This window comes from Lycorma delicatula, chromosome 12 (genome assembly GCF_047948215.1).
Source record: "Lycorma delicatula isolate Av1 chromosome 12, ASM4794821v1, whole genome shotgun sequence".
In the NCBI taxonomy this organism is placed as follows: domain Eukaryota; kingdom Metazoa; phylum Arthropoda; class Insecta; order Hemiptera; family Fulgoridae; genus Lycorma; species Lycorma delicatula.
Window position 1 is genome coordinate 58,702,493 of NC_134466.1, and position 22,280 is coordinate 58,724,772.

The 22,280-nt window shown below is 30.4% G+C and overlaps 1 protein-coding gene across 1 annotated transcript in view; it reads right to left on the minus strand.

Moving 5' to 3' along the window:
* The window catches only part of LOC142332723 (protein takeout-like), a 75,983-nt gene that overhangs the window by 11,742 nt on the left and 41,961 nt on the right, over positions 1 to 22,280 (minus strand). The window contains exons 2-4 of the mRNA XM_075379316.1: positions 18,295 to 18,387; positions 8,894 to 9,032; positions 928 to 1,061 (exon numbers count right to left, since the gene is read on the minus strand). Of these exons, the coding sequence (XP_075235431.1) occupies positions 928 to 1,061; positions 8,894 to 9,032; positions 18,295 to 18,387 (366 nt within the window). The remainder of the gene's footprint in view (positions 1 to 927; positions 1,062 to 8,893; positions 9,033 to 18,294; positions 18,388 to 22,280) is intronic.

Below are 22,280 nucleotides of genomic sequence, written 5' to 3' on the forward strand. Positions count from 1 at the left end.
TAAATGTTCTGTAGAAAAAGGCATTCCAAAAACACAACTGTCATAACATTTACAAAAAATGACTACTCTTCAACGGTTATAAAATTCAGGTATTAGAAAAAATGTTCCATAGAACAAAATTATATGCTTTGAATTCGTTAAAGACTGGATTGATTAGACCATGTTAAAGAATTTTTAAACGTGTTTATTTTTAGTGATGAATTTATGTTTTGGGACGAGTACATAATGTTCAAATATGGAAATACTTAACCTTCACATTTCATTAGGTAACATCAATATGACAAATCAAAAGTTAACGTGTGATAATTTGCATGAAACAGAATTATTGGTCCTTTCTTTTTTCAAACTAAAACGGGAAATAACTTCCTGGATACATTTGTGAGATAAGTAGTGCTCCAAATACTAGATGATATTATTCTCCAGTTAAACAGAAACTCCTTTACTTCTGCCACATTCATGCAAGATTACCTAAATCAAACAATTTCTTAGCAAGGAGTCATACCACTATAGATTTTTATTTGGGGGTTTATGGATTTTTGTCTCTATTCAAATAAGAAATTGGAAATTTTAAAAGAAGGGACCAGTGAAGCTGATTTTCTATCATGTACGGCAAGAGAATGAAGATTGTCAATGTCTGGAGGGCAATTAAAGAGCACATATAGAAATCTAATGGATTTAGAGTCTTTTCATTTTGATGTATACTTCATGACTTTGTCATACTTTATTTCAAAACCACGACTTGAATAGAATGAGCATAATTAATAGGTAAAGAGTGGGGTATAAAAATACTCGGCTCATGGAAAGTTTAGCAAATCAAATTTTAATTTCATCCTTACCAACTTTTTTTGACATCTTATCTGGTTAAATCAGAGTTAAGTCAATAATATTTAAATAATTAAATCCAGATAATGATTCTATATTACTTACAAATATCACCAGTTAAAGGTCCATTTCCTTTAACTGGTATAAGAATAACACGACCATCAACAACATAACGGCCATCTAATACCAAATGTGGTAGATCCAAACTGAAGAAGAATTTGTGATCTTTTAGGTTTACTCTGAAAAAAAATCATAGAAAAATAAATAGAAAATACCAAAAAAAATTCATTAATGTAAATGTATGGAATAATATAATACTTTGAACCAGAGAATTTACAATCCTAGAAAAACATAAAGATACAGGCTAAAATTAGATAGGGAAATTTATAAATCCCAAGAAGATTTGAAAACCGCAATTAGAAAAAAAAGGATTAGAGTTACTTGAACACACATTCAAACGAATCCAAAAATACTAAATAAGGAAATTTTCAAAAATACTTTGGAAACTATAATGCCAGACAGCATACGTAAAGCAGATTAAAAAGAAATTTCTAAACCTTAAGATAAAAGAGGAGGACCGTTTGAATGAAATGAAGTTTCAAAAAATAATTTATATAGTAACGATTTTTGTAGATAAAAAAAGAAAGACACCAGAAGAAGAAAAACGGGTGCACTTCAAGAAAATAAAGGAATATGGAAGAAAAGCAGAAAGCTTCTCTTATTGGCATGGCTCCTAGTAGGTCACTACAAAATTAAAAAAGTTTTCAACAGTAGGAGATCAGATAATGGATTTGTCTTTAGGCTTAAGATCTTTGATCCTGAGAGACAGTTGAATAAGTGATTTCAAACAACTAAGAATTTATTTTTAGGAATACATATCCTATGCTTTTTGTCTTTTTTTTATCTGCTAAGGTGGATATTCGAATAAAAACCACCTTGGTGCCATACCTTGGTTAGGTGTACTTATTCTGTCTATTAACCTTGCTGGTTCATATTTAGTAGTAAATAAAATACATTGTTCAGTTATTTTTTAAAGAATATATTTTCATAACTTATAATGATCATTATATGTTTCACATTTTAATTTAATTTGTAGTATATTGTTGAAAAATGTATGTAATTTACTGTATGTACATGTTAACTGTATGAAGTGTAAATTTGGACTAAACAATGAGCCAGTTAATAAAGCTGTTAATAAGGCCAACTGAATTGTAACAACTTACATACTTTACATGAAAAAGAAGTAGGCAGTTAGTTTCCTTATTTATAAAATAATGAGGAAATGATACATGAGTGTGAACATACTGCCCGCCAAAAATCACATCATGATTTTTTTGATATTGTAATGAAATGTTATAGTAATATTATGAAAATAATAATAGTGCTTGATTTGTAATCTGAATATACAAGTATTATATAACAATATAATTGTAAATAAATGTATTACGTAATGTAGTCAATGAATAAATAATATAATATAATATAATATACAATTCTGCATAGATTAATCCATATTGCAGAACGTTAAACAAAGTTTAAATGTGTATATCGGTTAAATATAATAATATTACAGTTAAATTGTATGAATCTATACTTGGCTTAAGATTGTATTCATATTCATTTCACATATAGTAAAATAATGATTATGAAATTATATAATGCATAATAGTCATAAAGCTCATGTGTATTTTCTTAATGTGTAAAAAATCTCAATCATTATGATGAATGATTGAATAAATAATCTCTAGTGTTGTATCACACCTAGATAATGTATTATACATTGAAAATGAATGAATAATCTCTAGTGTCATATTGCACCTAGAATAAATGTAAATAATCTCTTTTACCTTTAATCATATAGATTTAGGATTTCTTCTAGTGTATTGCTCGTGGGGCTCCATCAGAGTGAAGGTGTATCCAGTGGCTGACATGTAACTCATGCCACTGAGGAACTACATGTAAATAATGTTTATATATATACAATGTTGTGCGTATGTATGTATATGTTGTATGCATATGTGAATGTATGTAGTATAGTAACTAGACTGTCAGGGTAAGCGCAATATGGACATGGTATTACTAGCAGTTAATATGAATATGCAGCTTAAGTTATAAACAGTAACACAAAATTTACGAACATATTAATAATCATATATTTTAGAAAAAAAACCAATGAAATTACAATAGCAATAGTATATAAATATCAAATCAATCATATTATGAGATACAAATTAAATGAAATTGTAACAACAATAAAGTATGTAAATAGTAAACTCAATCATTAGAGATTGGTAGTAAACAACTTATGCTCAGGTCTTCTAAATTGACTAAAGTATCTAAATCAACAATCTTACTATGTTGTCAGAAACTGAATAATGTGTTACTTGCACAATGTGGATAACTTTATACGATAACTAGAATAACTGTGGTTGTGGATAATTTGCACAATGTGGATTTATGAGTTGCTTCCAATGCACGGTGAAGTATTCTCATTGGTGATCAACACTAAATCTCCAACAGAAAGGTTATGTAGTAAATGACATTGCTGCAAATAGATTGCATGATATTTTGAAGTAGTTGCAAACGGCCTAAGCAGTTAACTGGAATTTTTTTGTAACTGGACTTAGGTAAAGATGTGAATGAACATTCAATGAAACAGTGTCCTGGTGATAGAGGTTCTCAATTTAAAACTTGAATAAATTATGAACGATATTTTTGTCACAATGGAAGTTGGAATTGTTGTCAGAAAAGACTTGAGTAGGTATACCCCTAATCATCATGAATCTTTTAAAAGTTGTGATAAATGACGGAAGTCAAATCATACAAATTGCAGATGAACAGCTTTGTTAGCAAGACAGACAAAGCGCGAGATAAGCCTTACTGAAGGTTTAGATCTCTGCCTGCCATGACAAATTGTAATTAAGCTGCCATGGCCTACTGCATAAGAAGAGATTGTTCGGTAAGGAATCATTTTAAAAGGTGGTAGCTGATCGAGTTGTTGAACTTGGGTTCCAGACGTCTGCCCACCATGATGAATCACAACTGGACAGATTGAATCACGGTACTATTTATAAATGAGAAATCATCAATAGATTCATTATTGTAAATACCTAGTAAACCTCCAGTTTTACCAAAAGACCAACCATTCAATTTAATTTTACAGATATCAGAATCATACTGCAATTTAATAATATAATAATATTAATTAATATTTATTATTAATATTTATAAATATTTATTAATAATATTTATATTAATTTTGAAATATAATAATATTTATAATGACAGATTATAATAATAATTTTATTATAAAACTGTTGCTTTCTCTAAAAATTATTAAAGATTCTTTGATCATTTTTGGCAATTTAATTTTTTACCATCATTAACTTAAAGTCTACAATTATTTGATGTCCTGTTAATATAATCAATGAATCTTTAACATAATCACCATCATACTTGTTTTTGTATTCATCTGATGTAGTATAAGTATTAGAAGCACCGAAAGAATTGACAATCAAGTAGTTGATCAAAATTAGGAAAGCTATTAGCAAATTTCAATTTATAGACAAGTCTAGAGTGAACTGAAACAGAAGTGTAATGTGATTATATTTGAAAAAATTCTTCTTCTTTTATGTTGTTTATACTAATAGATGTCAATGATATTTTAATGAACAAACAAAAACCTCTGATGTAAGCTTCCTTGAATATTTCTAATAAGTCTGAATTATTACAAAGCCATTTTGTCTTTAATAAATGTTACAATTATATTAGGAAATCTTTTGATAGCATTTATTGCAATAGGATGGCTTTCAATTGCATTATAGTTGTCAATAACAGCAAATGATGTATCATTAAGAAACTGTTTATGTCCAGATGTCCATATTCAGTTATTAATTCTATTATATCTGGTCCAAACAGTGTAAATTGATCGACATAATCACTCAGCCTTTGGTTTTTAAACCAAAATCACTCTTCATAATCAGTTGAAAATGATGTGAATTCAAACAAAATGGTAAATTCAATAAAAATCTTACATTAATATTTGTTACATTATTATAAATATATAAGGATTCAAAATAATATTTCATCACAAAAGGTAATTTTAATAAAGATTTGTTTTATGTTCTCTACAGTAAAATCAAATTTATACTTATTATTAATGAATAGAAGACATTTAAAAACTTCATAACAATTTTTTCTTAGACCAATAGAATTCGATAAAGTCATTTCAACCACCTTTTGCCATTTCTGTCAATATCAAATACATGATTATGCTCACTACCCAGTTCAGACAATTTGTATGTATAAATCAATGAATCAACAATAACATTTTGATATATCTTCTCTCCAATTGACTTTTTCTATCTTGATCAAAATGTTTAAATTCTGAACTATTCTTTTTATTTAAACCATTTTTGTCATATTTTTAATTCTGAAATAGATGTAGGATCATTATATGTAATATTTGAAGAAAACTTGTTTGCAAATAATATCAGAGGACCTTGTATTAGGTCCACTCTCAATACACCTGATTTCATTTTGATGTGAGCTCCTTTCTGTTTCATGCAAGAAAACCTGTCTCAATAAGTTACTATTAGTTTCTTTTGGGTCACTGTTTAATGGGATTATAACAAGAAATATTTCTTTCTATTTTACAATGTCTGAAATGACAATAATTATGGTGACATAAATTACTACTGTAGAAAGGACAGTTAATTAAAAATATTCCTCTGATGGTGGCATTGGTCCTGTATTATTATAAACTAGTTTATTAATATTATTTCTATAATACCTAAAAAACACTTTGATAAAATACTTGAAATAATGTTATGTTTTACGTATCATTCTTCACTTATTTCTCAATTAAATTAAAGTTAATCTCTCTGTATAGCAATTGCTCTTTGATAATAATAATATTTAAAGATAAATTAAATATGAATAAATTAAAGTGATATAATAATATGAATTATTGCAAGTACTGAATTGTAGAATCTTCAATAACAGCGTTCAAGGGACCAAAAGTAAGTTCAAATAAAATCACCTTGGTGCCATACCTTGGTTAGGTATATTTACTACTATCTATTAACCTTGCTGGTTCATATTTAGTAGTAAATAAAATACATTGTTCAGTTATGTTTAAAGAATATATTTTCATAAGTTATAATGATCATTATATGTTTCACATTTTTATTTAATTTCTATTATATTGTTGAAGAATGTATGTAATTTACTGTATGTACATGTTAACTGTATAAAGTGTAAATTTGGACTAAACAATGTTAGAATTAGATACATTGTTACATTATTAATATAAAATATCAGCTGTTAATAAGGCCAACTGAATTGTAACAACTTACATACTTTACACGAAAAAGAAGAAGGGAGTTAATATTCTTATTTATAAAATATTAACGAGGAAATGAAACACGAGTTTAAACACTGGATATTGTTATATTTTTATTGCCAGGTGATATTCCTGGCAAATTACACTAACCTATGAAAAGGAATGAAGTTTAGAACATAATTACACCTATAAAATGTTATGCCTGGACCAGAATTCAAAATTTAAACCACGGATCTCCAAATAAAAGATGAAAATTCTCTTCATCGTGGGAACTGGTGGAATAAATATCAGTTCAATTTATTTCTACAATTCCACACAAAAATTAAAAATATGAAAATATTCAGTAATAAACCACAAATGTTACATTATAATTACAATAGTACAGTACAAATTTGAAGCACTATTATAATAAAAAATAATACAAACGTTAAATAGTAAAGTGTAAATGTTCTAATGTACATAGTAAATAAACATAAAATAAGAGAAATTAAATTTTATCCTTTTATAATTAAATACTTACCAAATTTTGATTTCTGGTTAAAGTTAAAATAAGAAATTAGTAAATTGTTATAAAGCGTTGATCTTTTAAAGAAAAACTTTCATTATATTTACTTCATCAATAAAAAATTACTAGCAAAGATTTCTTTCGTTGCACTCAATTGTAGATTTAATTGAATAAAAATCTGCTGATCAAATCAGTGCTAACAGTGATGTCAAACTGTTGTATGAAAATGTAGTAGAAACATTCAAAATCCTCTATTGGTAACAAACTATCATAACTAAGTACAGTTTTGTTTAATATTTAACGAAGCAGATAATACATATATATGTATATATATATATATATATATATTCAAAAATTCCACAACAAATGACCAGTAGAAATTCCTAAAAGTCATTTTTCTACATTTTTTATTTTTATAAAAATGCAGGTTTCTTGCAAATATAATAAATAATTAGAATGTCTTAAATCATTAGAGCTTCTTGCAAATGTAATTTTCAAATGAACAAATCTTTTTAATGGACTTATTAATATTTTAAATAAAAATTAAACTAAAAAACTTTGTCCTGATAAAAAAGGAGGTTATCAAATGCATAACTTTCCCAGTAAAACTGGTAACTCTGGTTACTGAGGTGTATTACCTTCCACAGACTACAATACGTGAGCTGAAAGTTTGTCCCTCACCAACTGCTGTGTCTACTGTACTAGTCATTGTATTATACTAGTGTGTTGTGTGTTGTGCATTTTATATACCAGTGTGTCATATATAAGAAATTGGACGATGTCATCTGGTTAGATAGTACAACAAACCCTGCTCGCCCATCCTGCCTAAGCCAGCTGACAGTTTGGTGACAAAGACAGGAACAAACTTTCAGGTTAGTTAATGTACTTAAAAGGAAAATTAAGTGGAACAAGAATGTAATCATGCAAGTAGAAAATTTTGTAAAAAAATTATGGTTAGAGTAAAATTTAGAAATATGAGATTCATGATGATCATATCTACCCATCCCCTTGATCAATTGTAATCAAAATTAACTGGTATCAGTGTCCAAACTAGAGAAATTATTATATCAAATTCCATTACAATTGGTTAATTCATCTAAAGATATCAAAACAAAAACGATAACTGACAAAAGAATTTAGGTTTATTATACCCCATCCCTGTGAAATTGGCCAAATTCTTAACCAAAATGGCATTATAATAATATGAAATCATTTAATTAGTACAAGAATGTGACTTTGAGTTAAGAAAAAAAAAATTTTTTTGCCCTCACTCTTAATGAAGGTTTGAATAAAATCTTATACCATCAGAAACTATCTTAGCTACCTTAGAGGAATTAAATTATTTGAAAAATATACCTAACCTTTATGTAGAATTTTGAAATATGGAGCCCTTTCTTCCTTGACTGATTGTGATAAAAATAAAATTAGCATCAATGCCTTATTTACAGAATCAATGTACCAAATTTTATTAGAACATATATTCTTACAGAATTTTTCAATGCTAAAACTGTTTTTTTGGGGGTCAAGAAACATCAAAATGTGCAAAAACCCTAACATGCAGAATTTGACATAATTAGCATACTTTCCCTTAAATTCTATACTGTACATCTACATCTGTATAACTATGAAGCCAAAAAAGTAAAAAAAAAAAAAAATCAGTTTTTAATATTTTGATTTCCAAGTTAGACCATAGATAATCCTGAGAATTCCAGTCTGTTTAGTCAAGATCTACTGAAGAACTCCTAAGTACATAAATATCTGCACCATATGTCGATTCAGTCTATTTTCTTAATGAGCAGATGTGATTTTAATCATATATTCTTTGCTTGTTAAATTATTTTTTTTAATAGAGTTTAGTAAGTTCTGATTAGCTATCTTCTGTCAACCCACCGGATTGGTCTAGAGGTGAACACGTCTTCCCAAATCAGCTGATTTGGAAGTCGAGAGTTCCAGCATTCAAGTCCTAGTAAAGGCAGTTAAATTTGAATACTAGATTGTGGATCGTGGTGTTCTTTGGAGGTTGGGTTTCAGTTAACCACACATCTCAGGAATGGTCAAACTGAGATTGTACACTTCATTTACACTCGTACATTTCATCCTCTGAAAGGTAATTACTGGAGGCTAAACAGGAAAAAGAAAGAAAGTTATCTTCTGTCAATAGTAATATGATATGATTTAATTTCTAAATGAAAATAAACAAGTACTTTGCATTTTATACTTACAACAATTTTTTGATAGTAAAATTACTACAACCATGAACTTTAAGATCTTCAGTGGTGATCTTAAGACCACTACTTTGAGCAGCTACCAGCTCCTTTATTAACAATGGTTCTAAAGGTGGTACATTCATTTCTGGAATACCTGAAATAATATACATCATTATTTTAATGGTAAAATTGGATAGAAAATATAAAGATATTATAATGAAATCATTTTCAACATCCTATACGGATGACAAAGCTTTGGTTTATACAAGAACAGACTTAGCTTAAAAAAAAAACAAGATGTACAATATGATTTGTTACTTTTTATATCTCATGGAAAGTACAAGTTAGTTTTGTATTGTTGACAAATACAGCTTGCAGATATAGTTTGATAAATTACAGTTATATAGTGTATGGACCAGACTCAACTAAAATATTATCTGACTTCTACGTGTAGATCCAGCTCATTTACTATTGGTTTACACCTGGAATCCAGCCAGTATGGATAATTCTTTTCCACTTCATTTATGGAATTCAGGTATTCAATCTGATTAATATGTCTGTAGGTGGACTTTACTAGCAATCTGATACTTATTTTAACTAAAAATAATATACTATTATTTTGTTAATATACTATAATTATATCTTACATGTAACAATGGTTACAATTCATTTAGCTCACTAGCTACAAAAAAAAAAGTTTATGATTACAAATTCTTGAGGAAATGATAAAGAATTATTGTAAAAACAACAAAAATGAAGATTTTTGGAGAATTTTATTTATATTTAGGGCATGTGCCTCTTCATAATAATGTAAAAACAAAAATTTTATATTAACATAAGTCATTAATTAAATTACCCTTTATTTTCATAAAACATCTTTAAATGAGAAAGGAATCTACAAAGAAATTTTTGTAAAAAGAGGAAAACAGTGAAAAAAGTGACACAATTGTTAACAAAGCAAATGCTGAATCAGTGGGCCAGTTGTTTTCCTAACCTGTTCAATGGGGTCTTGTCCTTCTAGAAAGATGATCATCTTTTTTTCTTTTTTTTGTGAGAAATATTTAATTTACAATCGGTATGTAATAATAATTTACTTTATAGAAACATAAAGGTGAAAAAAAAATTTGTAAAACAATCTTTTATAAATTCAACTTGAACGTGTAAGTAGGAAGGCCTATCTAACAGTCAATCAGATCCACCAATTTACAGCTGGCTTCAACCCAGATAAATAGCTTATTCAAAGCAGTTGGAATTTTTTGTCTTTTCAATATAAAATTACTGTGCTACCATTTGATCAAAGCAACTAATAGGAAGACTCATTTGATCAATGCTGCTGAAAGGATTGAGGTATAGCATCCAATTATATTATTAGTATTTGACTAATATCATGCATCACCTTAACCAATCAGGTACTGATCATTGTAGGGTGAAGCCAAAAATGAATGTGCTTGCAGCCCAGAATATCATTTACAGAGAAAGATAGGGACAACAAAACAAGAAAAAGAAGACAATTAATGCAGGAAGCACTGACACCTAACCTCAGCTGAGGTTCCAAACTCTTTATTAGAGAAGCAGAAGAGTTTTTTTTAGGAATCAATTTGAGAATTAGAGTACTGGGTGGACCCAGCTCTTATCAGATTGACTTATTAAGGCAATGTCAACCATCTTAGTCGTCACTCTTAACTACCCTTGTAGCCGATTCACCAAACGGCCCTATTTGGGTTACCAAGAACATAGGTGACAACTGTCGTTGATATAAGATTAAAAAAGAATCTTTTTATATGAAGAAGGTTTAAATTTTCCAATTAAATTAAAAAAAATATGTCTGCTAAACTATATGGAATTATCTGAGGAATTTCCTGTACAGTGATTAATTTAATTGTCCATTTTAAACAAAGCTAACCAAACACATTTTGATAAATAGTGACTCCAAAGTAAATGGCAGTTGATTTACTAAATGGCCCTAATTGGGTTAGCAAGAATGTAGGTGACAACTACTCCTGATATAACATTAAAAAAGGAATTTTTTTTATATGAAAAAAGTTTAAATTTTACAGTGATTAATTTAAGTGTCCTTTTTAAACAAAGTTAACCAAATACATTTTGATAAATAGTGACTACAAAGTAAAATTAAAACTGCAATGATTTCAGTTAATAATATGGCAGGAGGTCTTGATGCGCATTCAAATATAGATATAAAGAACATATAGCTACTTCGCACAATACCAGAATCATGATTTGTAAAATAGTCATAGAGATGACATGTATAAAGCTGTGTAAATATAAATGACTCCAACATGAAAATTTTATCCATAAAATATATAAACCAAGATTTCAGCAAACTTGAACAATTTGAAATTCACAAACATAACAAATTTGGCAAAACCAAAATATTAATTAAAGATAAAAGGCAGATCAAATATATTGTTTTACTATAAATTAGGTTGTTACAGCACTAATGAAGTTTTTAAGACAGATATCAATAACATGAGTGCAATAGTTACTCACTGATGTGAGCTATCTAAATGTAAGCTACTACTTATGGAGTTCTGAAAAACTTATTTACCTGCAATTACTGTATGTCAAGGGCCGTTGTTGTAATATTGTAGGTAACTTCAGTCAACCCACCAAGTTGATCTGGTGGTGAACACAACTTCTCAAATCAGCTGATTTGGAAGTTGAGAGTTCCAGCGTTCAAGTCTTAGTTAAGTCAGTTATTTTTATACGGATTTGAATACTAGGTCATAGACACCAGTGTTCTGTGGTGATTGGGTTTCAATTAACCACACATCTCAGGAATGGTCAAACTGAGACTGTACAAGGCTACACTTCATTTACACTCATACATATCATCCTCTGAAGTAATATCTGGACAGTAATTCCCAGAGGCTAAACAAGAAAAGAAAGGTAACTTCAGCCAGGACATAGTCATTCACTGAAACGGTACAGCCATTCCAAAGAATAACAAACATTTTAAATTTACTAAGAAGAAGAATACATGAAGTGATTTCCTTTGTCTTTGCCTACTGAGCCAAATATATTGTTGGAAAATTAGATTGTCAAGCTGACTGAAATGTAAGTTATGTTATCCATACAAATGTACCACTTAAAAACAAGTAATTACGTATAATGAACAACCTAACTGTTACAGCAAACTACTTTAATTAGTGACACATATCTCAGATGGTTTACATGCATCACAGTAATAAGAAAGATATATAGTGAAAATCAACAAATTTATGTATCACTTTCAGGTGAAACAATGAACTATCTCCATTAAATAAGGTAGATGTCATCATTTGAGGTGAAAATATGTTTATTATTTTTAATAATAAAAACTGTTTTTTCTTTTTTATATATATGTTTATTTTGTGATGACTTAATAATGAGTAGTTCATAAAGATTAATTAGTTTTAACGTTCATTAGAAGAAAATTTTAATAAATGGTTTTTATAATTTACATAGGATAGTACTTTGTTCTAAAGAATGAAAAACCAAATTCTGGATTTAGGTATAAAATCTAAAGGAGAGAAATCTAAAAAAAATAGCTAAATGTACCCGATTTCTACATTTAGAAATCTGTTTTCTGTTTGATTAGACATGAAGAATGTGTAGTATTATTACACATACATTTTTCAAAATGTCTCCTTTACATGATACATTTGTATATTTTTTTCTAATTTTCAGAACAATTGGACTATTTAAAAATAATGAAAAAATTATATTAAATGTTAGATGTAAAATTGTTTATCCTAAAATGCTTTACTTAATAATTATTGTAGGCTTGTTAGGCATATTCTGAATAAAATCTTTTTTTAAAAAACTATTCTTAGTGACCTGGGTTTCTCCAAAAGATAATTCAGGTTTGAAATGCGAGTATGGAAAATATAATATATATTTTTAGATATTCACACACCACAAATCAAGTTGATATCTCATTGTTACTCCAATTTAACCCTTTAAACTAGGAATTTCAAAAAGTCCTTTCATAATATAAGAAGAACATGTGTACAAATTTTCATTAGTTTAGCTTCAGTAGTCTTTGCTGGGTGTTGATTATAAATCAGTCACGACATGTTTATATACACGGAAGGAAACCCCAATTTAAGTGAATGGTATTTTCATACTTATTATACCTCAAAACGTAAAGAAAATTCATTTTCATCCCCCACTTTCACTGTAAGATCGAAAGTAACCGTACTTTTCTTCGGTAAGTCGGTAAAAATTTCATAACCTAAAATAAAAAAGAATAATTGAAATGATAACAAACTATTTTCAAAGATTCTTACACTGATATCTTATTTATAATGGAATAATAAAGAAGTTGTAATAGAAAGTAAACAAGCGAGTCTATCGATCTGAAAGTTTACAACATTGGTAATTGTTAACTGAATATAAATGTTGTCGTTCATTATAGCAATTTATTTTTAGTCGCATCACTAGCACCTGTATTGGATAATGACACTAGTAAGGTCAAGCCCAAAATTGGACGTGACAGTTTAGCTACCCAACACACGACAAGAATCGATATTACGTCATAACCGTAAGTACAGGTCTGTACTTTCAGATGTCTACAATTGAGCGTAAGTAGTACGAACATCAAAAAACCGAACCATTAGATAATCGAACACGATTTAAAAAATAAATAAATAATTTTAAACTGAATGTATATTTTTCTATAGAATTATATGAAGATTTGTTTTTAAACATTATATTTATACAACACATAAATAAATCTTTTATTCTGATCGGTTCATAAATCACCTCGAATATGTAAAATTAATTATAAAATTAAAAAAAAGTGCCTCAAGTCCATATGATTAATAAATCCATAATTATTTAAAAGATAAACATTATACATGAAGATGTTAAATATAAAAAATAATCCACTATTCACAGATTTCAGTTCACATAAAAGACCATAATTGCACGGCAAGGCCAGAGAGAGATAAACGACATCGCTGATTAAAGATGTTGACAGAATGATCAACGGATCCGTGATAGGTCATAGCTGATTCAACTTCAATTCCCGTTACAATTACGACCTCATACGCGTTACCCGATTACGAACCAAAACAGTTCAATACAATTTATTCAAGTACTCAAATGTAACCCACCGGGTTGGTCTAGTGGTGAAATAGTCATCGCAAATCAGCTGATTTTGAGGTCGAGAGTTCTAAGATTCAAATCCTAGTACAGACTTTTATAAGGATTTGAATAACTAGATCGTGGATACCGGTGTTCTTTGGTGGTTGGGTTTCAGTTAACCACACTTCTCAGGAATGATTGACCTGAGACTGTACAAGACCTACATTTCATTTATATTCATACATACCATTCTCTGAAGTAATACCTTAAGGTAATTCCGGAGGCTAAACAGAAAAAGGAGAGAGAGAGAGTGAGGTACTCAGATGTAACATGACACATCTCTGTAAATAAGGTGAATGAATCAATTCTGCTGTAAGATTTACAAATCTTACAAGAACAATACCAAAAAATCTTTAAAATCCAATTTTTTATTTTATTCTTCAGTAATATGGATTTGACTGATAACGCTTTGTATGTATTGGACAGTCTATTGAAATGCAGTGTAGCAAAATATACATGATTTTTTCCGCATGTTCAATCTGATAATTGGCAATTTCAGAGATTTGTTTCTGCTAGTGCTACTTGATGTCAGAAATTTATTTTTTAGCTTTTCATATAGAAAGATTAACGCATAAATAATACAGTTTTGTTTTATTGACAGAGGGTTCTTTAATAGTATTTTTTCCATTATTTGTTAACTTTTTCAAAATTCTGTTTTGAAGTTTTGATAATGAGTTTAATACGTTACCATACACTGATCCCCAAGCTATTACTATTATTAGCTTTCTATATTATTAAATAATCCGTAGTGAAATCTTTAAGTCTTAAAGCCTCGAGAGTTTTGCAAACATGAACAGTACGTATTTCATCTTTTTGGTTAAGTTTTCTGTACGTTCATTCAATCTGAAATGCGAATTTATAGATATTCTGAGATATTTTCTATACTGAACTCATTTTATTTCTCGATTTTGAATTTTTACAGAAACTTTGGTGTAATTTGTAGTAGAACAATTTGAACACGCTATAAAGACTGTCTTTCCAATATTTATTGTTAATTGATTTTTAATTAACCATCCATTTACAAGAGCAACACACGTATTCATTTTTTCAAAAGTTTCTCGCCAGATTTTTTTTGAGCTTAATACTACTGCATCATCGGCGAAAATGAGAATGCATAATTCAGCTAGAATTTCGAAGATGTCATTCAAATATAGGGTGTCCCATATAAAACGCAACCTTATGTTGGTAGGTATTGAAATAATAAAAAGGCATATGTAAATTTAATTTTTATTATTACCATCCATTACCTTACATTTAGAGTAAATGTTGGAAGTGGCCGCCATCTTCTTGAATACAAGTTTCAATTCTTTTTACAGCGTTTCTTGCAACTTTTTTCAAGGTTTGTGGCTGTATATTTAATACAGCTTGTTCAATATTGACTTTCAATCGTTCAAGTGTTCATGGTTTGTTGCTGTAGGCTTTTTCTTTGAGGTAACCCCGTAGAAAAAAAATCCGCCGCAGTCAAATCTGGAGATCTTGGTGGCCACAAGCCTCGACCGATAACACGATTACCAAAGAATTCCTCTCAACGAAATCAGAAGTTGAACCTGCGTAGTGCGATGTCGCACCGTCATGTTGTAGCCAACAGTGTCTGTCTTCCTCTTCCATGAGTGCAATGAACCGAAATAAAATATCCTGATATCGTTCTGCATTAATGGTGTACGCGAAAAAAATAAGACCGTTTATTTTCTTGCGCGATATCCCGCACCACACCTTCCTCTTCCATGAGTGCAATGAACCGAAATAAAATATCCTGATATCGTTCTGCATTAATGGTGTACGCGAAAAAAATAAGACCGTTTATTTTCTTGCGCGATATCCCGCACCACACGCCCGACTTCTGCGGGTGTAATTGTTTTTCGTGATAAACGTGGCGATTTTCAGCACTCCAAATTCGATTGTTTTGGCCGTTTACGTAGCCGTCCAAATGAAACTATGCTTCATCTGTGAAAAATAACGAATCCATAACATTAATTCCCTCACGCAGAAATCGACGGAACCGTTGACAATATTGTAGCCGTTTTTCTTTGTCGGGCTCAAGAAGTCGAGGAACCGTTTGAATGCGATAACAGTCGATTTAGACAAATTAATTTCAGCAGACAAACGTCTGATCGATTTATTTGGCGAGGCGAGTAATCGGTCTTTGATTTCAGCGACTGTATCTGTATTCAACACTGACGCAGATCTTTTGTGTTCCTTGTTATTAACAGAACCGGTCTCTCTAAATTTTGCGACTAACCCTAATACTGATGTTTTGTTAGGAACTGGTTTATCTGGGTACTTATGGCGAAACAAATCTTGCACTGCAACCACTGATTTTGTACTGAAGTACGACTCGACAATGAAAACACGTTCATCTAGCGAAAACACCATCTTGTCTCTAGCAATACACTGAACGTTATGATTGCATTGTTGTTACTATCGGTAGTGTTCAAATGCGTCGCCGCGATGTTCGGATGTTGGACGAGTCCATTTCAGTAACGAGTAGGGAAGTAAGCTTGACTTTTGAAATTTCATGGATGAGTGATTGATGGGTTGCGTTTTATATGGGACACTCTGTATATTTGAAACAGAAGTAGTCCTAGTATTGTTGTTGAGAAACACCTATGTTTAAATTTGTTTTCTGTTTTATTTATTTTTACAGTTTTGTACTTTGTCAGTTAGATAACTTAGCAATAATTTGTGTTATACCTCGTATTCCATATTTGTATAGTTTCTTTAGAAAAATTTTATGATTGACCGTGTCAAAAACTTTGGTAAGATCGATGAAAGTAGAAGTGAAGTTCTAACATCTTAACTACTGGGTGATTTTTTAGTCCTGTTACCCAATTGATAACGTCTGGTAATGTTTTTCTAAGAAAGGAAAATTTGTTTTGTTACACGAGGTTGGTAGCGCTGCTCAACCGGTATAGATACGGTAATGTGAGTTGATTCTCCTTGAGCTGTGTAAACTTCTGTGCCGTTTCCGGTCGTTTTACGAACAGAATGTCTTTTACCATAGAACAACAAGTTTTCATTCTTGAACAATATTTTGCTACGAAATCGTACACGAGTGTAAAATAATCATATTCAAATTAAATTTGTTGGTGTTCCTCCGCCAAAAAAAATGTCAGTTTCTAGGCTAGCAAACCGATTTCGAGAGACAGGTTTACGACAGAAAACGTAGCGATCGACCAGCTCGATTGACAGATGACGTTTTAGAGAATGTGAAATAATATTGCTCAATTCTCCACGGAAAAGTTTACAAAAACTTTCCACGCAAGTCGGTTTGTCATATTCGAGTGTTCAGAAAGCCGCTACAAAATTGAAATTGTATCCGTATCGCGTACGATTAGTCCAAGAGCTTCAGCCTCCAGATTTAAACAAGCTATTGCAATATTGCCGTCGATTTAGGTCTCTCGTAAACGATAACGGAATTTAATTTTTAAACACAGTATTTTTCAGCGATGAAGCTTGGATCCATCTCGATGGTTATGTGAACAGTCAAAACTGTCGAATTTGGGCGGTTGAAAATCCTAACGCTTTACAAGACAAATCTTTGCATCCTGAAAAAAATGGTGTGAGGTGTGCGATATCTCGTCATCGTATAGTCGGACCCGTGTTCTTTGAACAGACAGTAAATGGTGAAGTATACAGGAACATTGTGTGTCAATTTGTGTCCCTCCTGGAACCTCAAGAACGGTATTGCTGGTTTCAGCAAGACGGCGCTACATGTCACACGTCTCGAGAAACCAAGGATTTTCTGCAAGAGTTCTTTGACGATCGAATAATAAGCAAGGGCTTATGGCCTCCAAGGTCCCCAGACCTCACATCTTCTGACTACTTTTTGTGGGACTATATAAGTCCGAGGCCTTCAAAAACAATCCTCACAGTACTGATGAACTTAAAGTCAATATTACAGACTTAATCACGAATATTTCCAATGCAGTTATTAAAAAGGTTTCTGCTAATATGCTGAAAAGAGTCCGTGCGTGTATAACCGCAAGGGATGGGCATTTTGAGCATATTCTTTAACAATTATGTACTTAATAGCTTTTTATTAAATCTCTTTTGTAAGTACCAAATACATTTTTTTATTTCACCTAAATTTGCCTTTCTTAAATTACATTTAAAATTTACCGAGAAGTTAATGATTAAAATATAATTTTTCAGCTTATCCTCGAGCTGGTTACCTTCCAGATATTTTATATTCTCTGACAAATATTTAAAAATATTAAAAAATCATTAAACAGGAATTTTAAGCGTATTCCTTTAAATCAAATACATACCTTTTCTAAGATGTGGCTTCAGTTCATTTATAGAATTTTGTATACATTCGACTAAATGTGGATCGAACCTTTTACACACGTGAAGAAAATCAGCTGTAACAAAATAAAAGGAAAAATAAGCAAATATATTTTTTTTCTTGTTACTAAGTAAAAAGTAAAATAAAAGTACAAGGAAGTATATATAGTAATCGCGAAAAATTTCGTTTTTCAGATTTCAACCGAAATATCCATTTTGATCATCCCTGAATCCATTTTGACTAGTTTCGGCGTGACGTCTGTACGTACGTATGTATGTATTTCGTATAACTCAAAAACTATTAGCCGTAGAATGTTGAAATTTTGGATTTAGGAATGTTGTAATATCTAGTTATGCACATCTCCTTTTGACTGCAATCTACTGGACCAAAAGTGTCCAAAAAAACCCAAAATCCAAAAAAAATGGATTTTGGACTTTTTCTTAACTGCAGTAATAAGCTCTCAATGAGAGATTTTAAACTATATGTCATATGTGGTATTTATTTTCATTGGTTCCTGAGTTATAGCTAAATAAAATTTTAATTAATAAAATATTTGGATCTTCGGGAAGGAACATTGGTTCAAATCAGACTTCATCTCCTTCCTTTTTTTAAACTTTTTTTTTTAATTTAAATATATTGATTTATTAATAATTATTAACCTCTGATTGCAAAAAAAAAAAAATTACGATAAATAATAATTCAATAATAATAAAAAAAATATATAAATTTATAAAAAATATATGAAATTTAAATAGGCATACAAGAAAGTCGTGTGGTGCTCGCATCAAATTTTTTGTCCCACAACTAATTAATTTACAATCGGCTACTTAAATGGAACCATATGTAAATCGTTTGATAATAAGCACATGATAGGGGATTCTTAACTAATTCCCGTAAGTCAATCCATAATAACAGTTATCAATAAGCAGTAATCTTAAAGTTCAGTAAAGAAAATATATTTGCCAGAACTTCATAGTAATGAAAACAAATCCTTACTAATATTATAAATGTGAATGTGAATTTGTTTGTTTGTTACGCTTTCACGCAGAAACTACTCAACCGATCATCATGAAACTTTGTATACATATTCTAAAAGGTATTGCGAAGGACATAGAACACTTTTTAGTAAAAAAAAAAAAAAAAACAATATTTTTTTCGGGAGGGTAAAAAAATTTATATTGGTAGGTATGATTCCGACAAAAAATTTAACTAAATTCAACGCCATCGGCGTTCCATTAAGTAAATGAAATAAAGTGCCGATCCAACAGTGTAATACCGACGTTCAAGTCACTATTCAATTGAGTATAGTGCTTCTGCTGTTTCGAATCCTTCTATATTTATTGTTATTCTTCTGTCACTTCTAAGCAATACTAAAACTTTTCCAGTTTTTTTTCTAAAATGCCTCGGAAGCGCAAATCTAACCTGTCCAGGGATTCGAAAAAAATAGGTCCCAGAACTGTATCTCTCTGTTTCTATGATATCCCATGTAAAACGCCAAAAATAAGGTCAAAAAACATATTTTTTTACGTTTGACGTACAATAACGTTGTTAAATTGGCAATAAATCATACACTTTTTAAACATAAATTGTAGAGAATTTAATTATAAGAGGATTGATGTAAATAATGTCAACAAAAAAGAAATAAAATTTTAAACATGTCGACTTTTATTAACAACAAAACCGACAATATATTTATTATATTGCTAGAAAATATCCCCTTAGCAAAACGAATTGAAATGTATTACCAACTTGATGGAGCTCCTACACATTTCACATTTCTTTTTCTCTAACATTTTCTTCTAAGTTTTCGTCTCCTTTGTTGTTAATAAGAGTCGACATGTTTAAAATTTTATTTCTTCTTTGTTGACATTATTTACATCAATCTTCTTATAATTAAATTCTCTACAATTTATGTTTAAAAAATGTACGATTTATCGCCAATTTAACAACGTTATTGTACGTCAAACGTAAAAAAATGTGTTTTTTGACCCTATTTTTGGCGTTTTACATGGAATATCATAGAAACTAAGAGAGATACAGTTATGGGACCTATTTTTTTCGATTTCCCAGCTCAAAAAACTATTGAATTTGCCCCTTAATTGACCTTTTCAGAATTTCAGACAGCCTTAATTTACCCGGAGGAACTGAAACTCGGGCGAAATCTTTCACTCTGTATAACTCGCTAACGAAGCGTTTTCGGACCTATGTTTATATGAACTTTTTTCTTATTTTTAGTCTCTAGAATGAGTTGTCAAAGTATTGCCCCTATCCTCCTGAATCACTATGTATATGGAGCAGTGATGTGATTTTGATTACAATCCATCAAAGAGAGCAGGGAGAAAAGGACCTCAGAGGGCCCCGCACCTCAAAATTTTACTCAAAGGTAGATAAATGTTTTATATAATTTAATGTCTTATAAATAGCTAAGATAGTTTCTGATGGGGTTTGATCTTATTCAAAATCTAATAAAAGAGAGGGTGAACCCCATTTTTTTATTATTTCTGAACTGTCATATTGTTTGCGCTCGTGCTATCACTTAAGTAGTGGGTGTATGCGCGGCGGCTAGCTCGACCAGGCAGTCCTCGCGCAATATCAGCCGTGTACACAACTCGCCCGTCCAGCGGCTTCATTAACTATTTTATATTATATTTGTTGTAATTATTATGCAAATTATTGTCATTTCAACGCAAGTCTCTTTATGAACATTTATAAATTCGTATTTTACTCTTTTTACGGTCCACTCATTGTTTAAATAAAAATGTTTCTTGTCTGAATTATGAACATTAATTTTTTTATTTATTTCACGCAATTCGAATTTTGAACAATCCATAATTAGTCAAACACATGTTCTTGTATTATTAGATGATTCCATTACGTTGTTATCCAATAACCAGTTAACAACAACGATTGTCAAATCGCCCAATGAGATAATTGGTATCACCTGATTGAGTGATTTAATTCAAGAGGTACGAGTAATAAGGCTATATATATATATATATATATATATATATATACTTTTTTTTATCAGTTAACGTTTTACTTGACATCCTCAAGCTGGATTAACCGAACGTTATGAAATTTCGTTCGATGACTTCTAAATACGGATGATTGATATCATTTAATTTTGTTTATCTAACTCTATTCCAGCTTTTCCTTTTTTAAATTCAATTTATAATGGCCGTAAATAATAATCTGTTAAAGATGGTACACAGATTTATAATACGAAAGAAAAGGTCGATAGGTGGGTGGAATATATTGAAGAGTTACACGGAGGAAATTAATTAGAAACTGGTGTTATAAAGGAAGAAGAAGAAGTTGAAGAAGATGAAATGGGAGAAACAATACTGAGATGTGAACTTAAGAGAGCATTAAAAGATTTGAATGGCAGAAAGTTTCCTGGAATAAACAAAAAACCTGTTTATTCTTGTTTATGTAGGGAATTAAAACGGTAATTCCCTACTGTTCTATTGAAAAATAAAATTCCTTTCATTTTTATTAATATATTAGCTGCGGGGCGGGTTACTCTGGCGGGCGGCGTCACAGAATTGGATTATTAGGTGTCCAAAATTGATTACCTCTTGTGTAAAATTTTTTTTTTTTTTGAATGATGAAAATTAATATAACGAAAGTTAAATTAGAAATTTAACTCTAGAAATCGCAACGTTTTACGGTGGGCGAGTGCAATCAAAACATAGGGCTAAACGATTTAATTTCCGGATAACCAAGATCCGGTCGATCAAGAGTGTACCCGATGCATTAAACAGTTTGCGCTCGACTTGCTGATACATACGCCGTTTGAATTGAGAAAATCGGACAAGCGGTTGCCGAGATATTACGGTGCCACCCCATCGTACCCTCTCCCCAGTTTCCGAACGGTACCTTAGGGAAACTTGAAAATATTGTTACCCGACGGGTACCGTTGGGAGCGGATGGGGTTACCGTAAAGTGGATCGAAAAAATTTTCAAAGC